General features: G+C 39.8%; 1 protein-coding gene across 1 annotated transcript; it reads left to right on the plus strand.

Annotated features, from left to right (window-relative positions):
* The first annotated feature begins 1,358 nt into the window (after positions 1 to 1,358).
* On the plus strand, positions 1,359 to 7,211 carry LOC117775909 (zinc finger protein ZIC 4-like). Its single transcript, XM_034609483.1, has 2 exons — positions 1,359 to 2,141; positions 4,965 to 7,211. The coding sequence occupies exons 1-2, from the start codon at positions 1,625 to 1,627 to the stop codon at positions 5,594 to 5,596; spliced, it is 1,149 nt and encodes a 382-aa protein (XP_034465374.1). The 5' UTR covers positions 1,359 to 1,624; the 3' UTR covers positions 5,597 to 7,211.
* Positions 7,212 to 12,528: the final 5,317 nt, after the last annotated feature.

Below are 12,528 nucleotides of genomic sequence, written 5' to 3' on the forward strand. Positions count from 1 at the left end.
TTTCTTTGGTTATATATTTAACAAATACAAAGCGATAAACTTGCTGTGTCACTTTACATTTGACTTCTTACTGATTATGGACACTAACATTTTGTACATCTATATTTTTCCCTCATTAAGTAAGACAAAACCACAGACTCTGACTCTGACACAGTGTAAACCATGTTTTCTGTGACAGTTATGTGAAAAGTTACATGACCTGTGTATGAAGAACCTGAGATCATAATAAGTGAATGGATCAAAAGGTGTAGGTTTTACATGAGCACACCTAAAGGAAAACACCTCTTCTTGTGAGTCTGGCTTATATACGCAGACACTGCAGGCAAGGGCGGAATAGTGCAGTTTTGTTTTTAAGTTGTTCAGTTAAGATGTTTTGGGACATTGTCTTCATCAGGATGAATTCAGAACAGCCTTGATAGATATATGTAGTGTGAAGGAGAGGTTAACAAATGAGAGTTCACAGATCTTGAATATCAACATACAGGAAGAGTCCACATCACATCCACATATCAACATTCAAAAGCAGACACATTTGAACTAACTGCTCCAGGCCGCGTGGGCACCTCAAATAGCCCCTAACAGCTGTGTGTGTGTGTGTGATTGAAAAGCAGCTGTGTATAGCTTGATGAATGTGTGATTGTGAGTTACACTCTAAAGTCCTTTGAGTGGTTGATAAGACTAGAAAAGCATAAACTACATAAAATCTGGTTCATTTAACAGATACAAAATACATGATGGAAGTGAGTGAGAAGAATATATCTGGTTTAAGAGTGGTTAACATTTCATGACTATTTAGTCCATGTTTTACGATTATAGTACAACCTTTCTTCCTCTTTCTTTGATCCTATTGAGTCTAACATTTTTTAAATATGAATTGATTCAATTTGTTGTTGTTTTTCTGTTTGCTTCTGCTACATGAACAAAGATGGAACATTAGATACATTTTCAGATTAATCAACTGACGAGAAAGGAATCATATTTAGTTGTCTGAGTTATTGTTTTTAGATGGATTAATTGTCGATATGACCATATATACTATCTATGATGTCTAGTTCCAGCTTCTCAGTTATGAAGATTTTCTGCCTAAACACAGAATGTCATATATATATAATATAGATTATGTAATAGTCTATGTAAATATGACTTAATGTATACATGTGGAATTTTCTAATTTAATATGTAATGATAGTGTGAGACCATTTAATTCTTATCACACATAAACTGCTCTATAATAATGCACTTCATTTTCATGTTTTTGTCCTTTCAATCTGAATTCCCATTTAGTCTGCTGGTCGTAAACCAAGGAAGGGGCTGAGGAAAGGAGAGGAGGAGGGAAGGAGACGAGGACGTCAGCAGACAGTGTTGGGCCGCGGCTGCTGTATTCCTTCGACTCTGTTCACCTCCATTCACACAGTAAATAAAAGCATGGAGGCTCTGACTCTCGGGATCTAACATCGAGCAGCGGGGGGTAACGACACCGCCGCATGCGCTCTACCTTTCGGCTAAACGCACAGGACGGAGGCGGGGAAGCGGCGAACGCTTCGCCCGGTGGATTTAACTCGTTTTTCTGCGGAAGGGAGGATTGTAGTCGGCGCTAAGAGCGGGGCAGTCCGCCGTGCCGAGCATGAAGCGGACGGCTGGAGTGGCCAGGCACAATGGCCTCGTCTCTCCGCTGGGGAACAACAACTCCGGAGCTTCGAGCATCGTATCACCGCACAGAGCCGCTAGCATCCCCGCTTCTGCCGACAGCGGTGCCGGCGGTGGGATGGACGGCCTGGTGGATTTCTCCAAAGGCCCCGTCGTCAAAACCGAACTGGTGTGCAAATGGATTGACCGAACTTCTTCGAGACAGAGGCTCGGGCGGACGGCGACGTCCGTCTGCGACCAAACTTTCAGCTCCATGCACGAGCTGGTGGACCACGTCACCACCGAGCATGTAGCCGCGGGGCTGGAGAGCCTCAGTCACGTCTGCATGTGGGACGAGTGCCTGCGCGGCGGGAAGGCGTTCAAAGCCAAATACAAACTCATCAACCACATCCGCGTGCACACCGGAGAGAAGCCGTTTTCATGCGCGTTTCCCAACTGCGGCAAGATGTTCGCACGCTCCGAGAACCTCAAGATCCACACGCGCACGCACACTGGTACGGTTTCATGGTTTCATGGTTGCATGGACACACGCACGCACACACACACACACACACACACTCACTCACAAACAAAGACATGGAGTCATTATGCCAGTCAGTGTGTAAATCCGTGACAGGACAGCAGGCTCGTGACAGAACACAGAGGTGAAGCGAGACTGATCCAGTCTGAGAGGAATCCCCTCCATGTTCACACAGGCTCCGTTCACTTCGGATTCACACTCGTCCTCCGCTGAGCCCTTGTTTCCTTGAGGAGGAATCACAGCTCCACACTGCAGCTCAGAGTCATGTAAGGTGACAGGAAGCAGCGCAGAGAGAGGGAGGAAACGATGAGTGCACAATTAAACTGATTAGGTCTACACAACTGAAGTGATTGTGTTGAGGCAGACGTGGGGCTATATTTATCATTTTAATGCCAATCTGCATAAAAATATAGTTCACATGAATAATGTTGTTTTTCCACATTGAGCCAGAAACAGACAATATGCAGTTTTAAATAGACTCAGTTGCCATCTTAATAAGACCGTAGCTCTACCTTCTATTCAGACACGGAAGGCTCTGCAAACAGCTTTATTTATGGTTTATACATGTTCTTCTAATGCTTTGTTCATCGCTTATAAGTCATCTAATACTGTTGGGATTGCAGGTTTGTCTAAGAACCTCTATGACTGGTGTTTCTTTAGTTTTAATAATTTGCATGTCATAGTTTATTCGTCAGAATGAGGGGAGCGAGTGAGGAGGATGTTAACCATAGGACCCTGAACAGACTCGGACACTACCAGGACACGTCACTGAAATCCATTCAATCAACAACATTCACATCACATTCAGACTCTCTGTTCATTTATTATATAGTGAGAAACGCGATGAACTAAAACATCAGCTGGAATTAAACAGGGTAGACAAAGTAGGAAACGCTTTCAGTTTATTGATATACATGAACAGGAGCTTCAGACTTCAGCCTTGACCACGATCCTGCAGTTGAAGCAACCTCTCTGTGAAAGAGTGTGAACAGAAAGGATTTATTAGAAGATTTGTGAGGAATTGGTGGAGGGATGTTGCAGTTGACTGCATTCATTTTAGTTAGGTCTATCTAATAAACTACCAATAGAGTGCATGTTCAGTTATATGTATTTTAGCTGTATTGGATGTCTATGGGCTCATGGAATAAGGTCTAAGTTGTTAAGTAGCTAAAAAGCAATGATTTTTATTTCTATTGTGCCTTAAAACAAGAAAACAACAACACACAAAACAACCCCCTCCATACAAACATCGTAGGTCACAAGAACTAATCCGAGAACTAATCCAACTGATCCATTGTACAACACCAGTATTGTGTACATACATATTACATGACATATAAATGAGATATTATGAATTATGACCCACTTCCATTACACTTCGCAGTGTTGCAACAAATGACTATCTGGAGAGAAAGAAGGATAAATAAATAAATGAGTTAATTAATGAACATCATTTTGAAAATGCATTACATTTTAAAAAGGAGGACATATAAAAATGTATATAAAAAACACAGATCTCAGACCTAAACTTAACACTTTTATTTTAACCTATTAGAAACTGTTGGTCATGTCAATCCTTATGGCATTCAGTATCATCTATATTCTTTATATATTTATATCTATTTTTTATATATTCAGAATAGCAGCCTCAATACCAAAATGATGAATCCTGCCACTGTTTTATTCAGGTTTAAAAGTTAACCTATAAACGCAAAGTACTTCATGGGGGCGACTGATCCCAGTCTTCCCCATCTGCCAGTTGAAGTGTCCTTGGGCAAGATGCTAAACGCTGAATGGGCCCTCAAAGAAAAAAGTGCTGCCCATGGATGCACTGTGTGAATGTGTGAATGGGTGAATGGCAAACTGTACTGTAAAGAGCTTTGAGTGGTCATCAAGACTAGAAAAGTGCTATATAAATACAGAACATTTACCATTCACGTCTTTTTCTTTGTAAATATGCCTATCAAAAGATGCCTATCAAAATACAGTCATCACAATAATAATTGTTTGTTTAATAATCATTCTACATCATCAGTCCACTTGTTGGCATCAGGGAGAAAAGCTCATAACAACAATTCCTGATGTAGCAAGGATGTTTTTAATGATACAATAATCGTTTAGAGTTACACTATTGCTGGTGTCAATTTTCCAGAGTGCATACACACGTCATCCTCCATCATATATTTGTAAACAACATAGAACCAGTAAAATTTAGGAAACTTTTAAAATGTTCATCCCATTTAATAGAAATTGCATTTAAAAGGTGAAAAAAACAAAGACAAATATGTAACTTGTTCCTCATTAAAACCAAATAAACCATCCTTGTTCTCAGTTCTTACAAGGTAAAATACTGTATTTATATTTAAACATCACCATATATTTGTGAACGTGTAGTGTCTAAATATAATTTCGTCATTAATACAAAGTGCAACATATTGTTGTTATAATAATTTGTTGTAATTTTTCTCTGAAGGAAGATTTTCGAACAAAACTTCTCAGTGAAATTTCTTATTGATTACGAGTCCGTATAGCTTAGTGATTACCACAGACCATAAATGAGGTTCCTTCCGACCACACCCTGTAGATCAGATTGCGCTCAGTGACATTAAAGAAAGAACAGATGTTTATGTATGATTGGTGGAGTGTCCTGTCAAGTGAAGTCAGTTTATTTATTCAAAAACAACAAACTTAGACCAAAGTGCTTTGCAGAGATATTCAATAATTGGATTGTTATTAATATATTACTCATAGTTAGTTGCTCATTCTAGACTTTGATTATTGAGAGTTTGTTTTGCAGGTGAGAAGCCATTCCAGTGTGAGTTTTGCGAGCGACGCTTCGCCAACAGCAGCGACCGGAAGAAGCACTCACAGGTCCACACAGCGTCTAAGCCCTACGACTGCAAGGCGCTTGGTTGCACCAAGTCCTACACCCACCCCAGTTCCCTGCGCAAACACATGAAGGTTCACGTCAAGATGTCACCTACCTCTGAACCCCATGACCCATATGACTCCATCCCTCATCAACTACAACAACCTCATCAGGCTCTCCTCGAGCCCCTCAACCTTAAAATGAACCGTCTCTCTCCATCACTTGCCAACAGAAATGCAGAATTTCCACTTCTGACTAATCACGAACTGGGTATTAGCTCAGCCAGCGAAGTGGACCATAAGCTGCTGCTGCGAAGTTCGTCCCCAATGGCAATGCCTCTGGATCTGTCTTTGTCGGGCCTGAAAAGTCAGCTGGCCCAGAAGCAGCAGAGTGGAAGGACCCCACGTAGGAGCCAGCGCTCAGTCAACCCAGCCTTACCTCAGTTGTCTAACATTAAAGAGTGGTATGTCTGTACCAGGACTACAGCACCACACTTTCCTCTTCTTCACCCAGACCACATCAAATCAGAACCTAGTGATGACGAGGAGTACGTCACGTAGGATGGAGGGACTGGTGAAACTGAAGGTTCACAACAGACCTCATACGTTGTCAGACCCAGGTCAGGTCAAATGATGCTCTGTGGAATCATAGTTTCTGTTATTTTCTAGAACCAGTAGTTGTATGGTTCAGCATCAGTGGCACTTCTAAAACGCAGAAGGGTGTGATCCGATGGATGGCTGTTCCTCCATTTCAGATACAGAACTCGGCTCAGACATCGTCACCATCTGTGGACCAAAAGGAATGGCTCAGAAATGCCGCAAGGGACAAGAAGAATTCTATCACTATGATGATCAAACTAAACGTCTAACAAATAATTGAAAGTTATCTAATCAGTGTTAGCTAGCTAACCTGAACTAACAAAGGGGATTATTTTGTACAAATGAACCAGAGAATGTTGGTGACTGTTGTGCTTGCTGTTAAAGAATATAAAGAGAGTGTGTGTGTACATCATGACCCCTCTACAGAGACAGATTTTTGACCAATTTATCTTCGACATCCACCTAGATGAAGCAATCTCAAGGGCTAAATTGACACAGATGGAACGTGGGTATTGTGAATCTGAGCTCACAATATTATTGTACAAATGGTAATAGACCGGGTGAGTGTATGCCTGTGAAGGCCTCAGTAGGCTTTAAGCAAACTATGTGGTACAATGTGAGAAAGTTACAAAGTCTGTTGGAGGCAGCTCACTGTGCTGTCAGAAATTGTGTCTCAGATCCTGTTTGGCAATCTGACAAGCACTTTGTTTGACGCAAACTGAGGCCTTCACTTATAAACCCTTGGTAGTAACTTGCTCAAAGTGTATTATGTCACCACAGTCTAATCTAACACAGCATCCAGCAGTAAAACTGGAGATTTAAGACAGTGGGATCCCCTTTGTACTGATCAAGTGTCTCCTTAACCTCTTCAACTCTATGGACCTTTCAGAAAGTTCATCATGGATTAATGTTTACACTCCACTTTCAATTAAGGTCCCCAAGGTTTCCAAAATGACCATGTATGTCATACACATATTCCTTTAACAAAAATGTGTATTAAATGATGCACAAACCATCTAGTATTTTTCCTTTGATCAAACATGCAGCCATAAAAAGTAGCAGCTCGGATTTCAATATTCCTTCAATGTAAGCATCCTGTAATGTCAATGGGTCAAGAAAGTGCAATGTATTGTCTAAGATTGTGGTGGAAGTTGAAAAAACTTATAATTTATTATTTGAAGAGATCACTTTAAATGCTTGATAAGTGAGTCATGTGCATTATCCATCCACTAGTAGGTCATTTCAAGCTGGATTTGATCCAGGGATGTAAGGAAATCTATCTGAAGCAGATTAATTAAACAATGAAGCAGAATATAAATGCTATTTCAAGGGAACACTACTGGTGTATTACCAGTCAGGTCGAAGGGGTACGAGGGGTTTAAACAAATTATCACAAGCGAATTAATTTGGAAGTCAAGAGCAGAGAGGGTACGTGGACATTTGTAAGTGCAGGTTTTGCAAGTAAGGGTAGAACTGTGTCATGGATGTTTTGATTCTAAAGAGCAATGCAATCTACTCGAGCAGTTTGCATCAATTGACATGGTTGGCGAGGTGGAACAGTGGGCTGCACTTTCACAACTAAAGGGTCAAGGGTTTGAATTCTCCAGCTGGGGCCTTTTTGAGTGGAGTTCCAAACATATGCATACTGAATTACCCATGAATGGTTGTTTGTCCGTTTATAGCCCAATGCTGGACTGGTGTACCATACCTTTCACCCAATGTGAGGGATCGGCTCCAGCTCTCTGTGACCCTGTCAACAATAGGCTGGTATAGATAAAGGAGGGATGGATGCCATGTGCTTGTAACTACAACAGCTCAATAAAATCCTTTGCATTTGACCTGGAAGTTTCATTACATGCTTCCTTCTAAATTGCATTTGATAAGAAGTAAAGAGCCACGTATGGAAAACAATATCCAGTGCTCAGAGTACATTCACTGAACCACTGGTTTGTCTTTATGAAATATAGGAGGCAGATGACCCATTGTACTTCTGTGGATATCATCCTGTAACCCTTTAATGTTCCACCTCTAACACCATGACCCCATGATAAAGCAACACAAAATCATAATCACCGTGTAACTAAATGAGTGAATACGAAAGGAAAAACAATTCATTACACTGAACTAAGCTTCCTGCCCTTGTTGTTGAATAGTGACAATGAAATCAACCATTTTATCAACCATCCAAGAAGGGTTGAATAAAGGGCAACTGTGTCTGTTGTGGATACCTAAAGATTTTCATCCCTCATCCAAGAGGCTTCCTCAGTTCTGACTGATTGGTGATGAGTTTAGGTATTCAACCTCTGCGGGGAATGTTATCAAGGCCTTTCCAGTCATTAGAGTCATTGGGGTCACAGCAGGCCAAGTGTAATCGACAGTTGGAGTTTTTGGAGTCACATGAGGCGAAGTGGGAATCTCCAGGGAAGGGATGAAAGAGCAGCATTGTTGGTTGGAAATAAGTGTTGTTGTAGACCTCCTCCCCTGTTAAAGGAATCTATATACAATATGAACATTGTTGTTGTCAGAGGAGTGTACCTTATCCTTTGGGTGTAGGTAAACTGCTGGTGCCCTCCTTTGTTGAGCTTGCATGTATTTAAGGGTTGTTCAGTCTCACCAAAAATACAGGTCCGCGCATTCCTCACTGCAATGGACTGTATATACCAGATTGCTTTTCTTGTCTCCGGATGTGTGGTTTTTGAGTTTTTATTTTGTGTGAAAAACAGGGATGTGATGATATTTTTTTAAAAGATTCCCCTGAGGTTCTAAGATTCCTCTTTTCAGTGTTGTGTTCTCCCTTTACTCAACCCTTCCTGGTTAAGCATGGCCTGGATGACTGAGAAACTCCATAGACATTTTTTTACTGTACAGTAATTTGATTCTTTAAACAGATTTCTGAAAACAGGTGAGAAGACTTTGTCTGTCTTTACAATGACAACAAGGCTCATAAGGCTTAAAGAGAACAATACTTTAATGATGAGTTAAGTGTAAGTTCAGGAGATTTTTCTCAAATATGACTGAAGATCATCTGATACAAATTGCCAGCTTTCAGGCACATCTGCAACAATTTAGACCAAGAGAAGTTCCAGACAAAGCTGAGATAACATTGGTTTTGTTGCACTACTGTTCCACTAACTGAACTACTCAGTGTAGTCAGGGTCTCCACATAATTCAAGCCAACTAAATTAATCCATGTTTAGATTTGTGATTAATTAATATCAGACATGAAGTGGATATGCACTACCAGCTCGGACTGCTTTACACCAAGGTGCTTTTAAAATTAGCATAGACTGATTTTTCACCAAGGACCAATCTTTAATCTCCAGGACTGACCCCTGTGACACAATTGTACCCCAAACCTGTTGACCTGTGATATCTTATGTCCATCATATTAACTAGAAAAGGCATTGGATACAGGTCAGACTGTGTATTTGCACCTAAACCAGCACTCAAGACTTTATGAGTGTCGTGAATTTTGGTGTCAGACTTTTAATGTGAAGGAACCAGCCATTCTACTTAAGATTAAAAGTCAGAGCTGTAAACAGACTGAACCAGCAGTATGTAAGGTAACAAGTACATGTTTTGTTTTTGTTTTTTCTATTAATATTATAAAGAGCATTGAGGCTAAGCTACTGGTTGGAGGTGCTGGCTCAAGTCTCAAGGTCATTTAACAGTGAGTAAAATTGCATTTTTCATGCACATCCACTGGTTTACTGCATGAGTCGTGCAGTCTTCAAAGAGCAATACAAAAAAATATGTGATGAATTTCTCATGAATTTTCTCATGCACAAGAAAATGTAATTTGTTAAATAAATCATTTAAACCTTAATTACTTATTATTAGTCATTTGTGAAGCACACACTAGTATGTAGCAGGCGCCATCCACAGCATTACATGTTTTTTGGTCTAGTTTTTTTTGTTTAGAAATAACAAAGCAGCAATATTACAAGTAAAGGCTTTTGGCCTTTCCTTTTTGTGGCTAAATGTTATTCAAAAAAGACAGGTCTAGTCAGAATCAAAGAAGGTAGCCGCCTCAAAACGCATATTTCAAGTAGGCTATTCATTGTTCATAGAACAGTTCACTAACCTGTATTATTATTATTTCTGTGAGCTGGAAAAAGCGGTAAACATGAATTGTAGCACAATAACTGGAAACTATCATGTTCATGTTTAGTTTAGTCTGAGAAATGTATTAGACTAAGGACAGGCCTACTTTTTTTTAGTTTTGGAAGCTTTGTGGCTAGAATGAGGAACTACAGCCCCAGCTGACCCAACCCCTGGTGCCAGCTCTTACTATAGGGCCCCCAACCTTCTCAGAACAATCACTTTTACCATCTTTTTCAATCCATTATAGTGGGAGAAGGCCTATTGATGCATATATTATTACAATACACTGCAGTTATTTTAATAGTTTGTATCTTTTGAGTAAGTTTCATTCCTCAAATACTGTTTTACATTTATAGGTGTTTTGTGTATCTAAAAATTAAAGGTACAAATTATTTATTTTGTTCTAAATGCATATTACATTTAACTTACAGTAAAAAATGCACGGCACATCCTTTCATTAATCTCTTATACATTGAAATGCAGCTCCTTAAATGTTGTTAAATGTCTATGAGATGGATCAGAGAAATAATAGTACCAAGCTGAAACAAACCTTATATCTCTTAACCTGCAATGAATCACCACCATGTTCCCTGGGATAACATGTGGAACAGATCATGGCACCCAGTTGGCAAGTCATTGTGGAAAATTAGTTATTTCAGGTGATAACTGATTGATTTGAATAATCAATTTACAAAATGTCCACTGAATTTTTCATTGTGGTGATTTTTTGAATTAAATAAAAGAAATTGTGTGACCAGAGGGACTGAATTAACACTTACATTAACACCACCTGAACCTGGTTTTACCCAAAACAAGCTGCTTTACGTAACATGTCAACTACACAGATTTGTGTATGAGGGCAAAATGACCAGAAATAAATAATCAAACTCTGAGTAACAACAGTAAAGTTTTGGATGGATGAAGTTATATAAAACTATTTCTGGACAACCAATGGCAGGCAACGCTTCATGAGCACCTGGTGGCCTGAGGGTCATTTCATCCTGCACCACCAACAATCAACTGAAGCGAGCAGGAATGAGTTGATGGACCTCAGAGCCCATGCAAAAGGCACAACTCTCAGTCACCAAAGAGTCTAAGAGGACATCATGACATGCTACAACTTAGAAAATAACCATCTACATGCTTCTCAGTAATATTTTAGAAAAGTAATTATTGGATAATAAAAAAAATATGTCACATATGTGGCTAAATACTGCAAAATAGGTGCATATTGTTTGTCAGTGAGTGACCAGGTCAGTCAAAAACACCAGCTATCAGTAAAGACTGTTCAGGCTATCCCAAATATGAGTATTTTCTAATCAGAATAATCTTCCTCCCAGATAAATACAGAGACCACATTTTTAACAGGTCTGGTATCTACTGCATCAACAAATTGGCTCACAAACTTAGCGGCCAGCGGATTTTTGTGCACAGGAGGACCTGGGATGATGTCAAACGCCCACTATGAATTATTGTGTTCATCGTTCGATCACACTGCACATAGTCACCACGAATGCATACTGTAACAACATTTTAAACACACAGTTCACATGATGAGGAAATATAGGCGACAATCTTAGAAAATGTTATTTCAAAAACTGGTTTTCATTAACATGTGGTTAAGAAACTAAATTGTTTCATCCTACCTCTGCATTTGTTAGTGTCAAAGGTTGCATGGCTCAATAAACATCCTGTACTGCAAATTTGAAATCACATGGGAACCACTATTTAAGGTTTAAATTCACCTTTAAATGAGTTAAGATGACAAAGATTGTAACACTTTTATTCATAAAATACACATGAATTGTTGTGTATCTCTGTATGTTGGCCCTGTAAATGACCGGTGGGATTGGCTCAAGCCCCCCTGTGGCCCATAAGGACAAGCGGTGTACTGGATGAGAGGAGGTTGGAGAGGACACTGCTCTGTAAATCTGCTATAATGGTAGCAAATATACCTTTGGCCTGGTCTGTTGACATATGTTAAAGGTAGATTTGTCATAACTAGGTCCATGACAGAGGCATCTTCATGTGAGCTCTGATCACCTAAATGTGTGTTGTTAAGATGTGTTGTTTGCATATTAACATCATTGCTCATGCCCAGGTTACAGGGGCCATTTTATGCAAAATACACTTTTTCATGGTTTTTAAATATGAATATGTGTCCCTTCACAGACTCTGTGTGCTAGATTTCGAACCCCCGTGTGAATTCCCGTGGGGCTGCTGCTAGGTTTCAGGTCTGCCCACAGGTGTTTGTTCCACACTCTGTTTCCGGATAAATCTACATGGCAGCCCTTAACAGTAGCTTTCTACCACGACTTTCTAAAACCTGTTAAACCATTATAACATATATTTGCTACGATATAACCAATGAAAAAAAGGTGCTGATTTAATGTACTATAGGTGCAAGGTTCTACAAACCTGAGGCCCGAAACATTGTTCTAGAACATAGCTTCTTCTCTTCAATAGGTTCTCTTTTACCAACAGAAATGCTAAGGTTGATTGCTTGACTCGGGTGCAGTAGTGTTGGTGGGAGAACACACGTGACAGGCTCACCACCCAGAATGAGAACCAGAAGAACACACAACCAGACATAACCACAACACCAGACTATACACAGAATGCATATTCTTAACAGGTAAAGCAAACTGACCATACATGGAATTCACACCTGTCTTCATCAGTTTGAAGAAAAATATTATCACCTCGATGGAGAAAGATTTAATGAAGGGCTGCCATGTTAAGCTGCATTAGATTTAATAAACTAATATCTAATAAACTGGAAACTGAAT

This window comes from Hippoglossus hippoglossus, chromosome 15 (genome assembly GCF_009819705.1).
Source record: "Hippoglossus hippoglossus isolate fHipHip1 chromosome 15, fHipHip1.pri, whole genome shotgun sequence".
Lineage (NCBI taxonomy): Eukaryota > Metazoa > Chordata > Actinopteri > Pleuronectiformes > Pleuronectidae > Hippoglossus > Hippoglossus hippoglossus.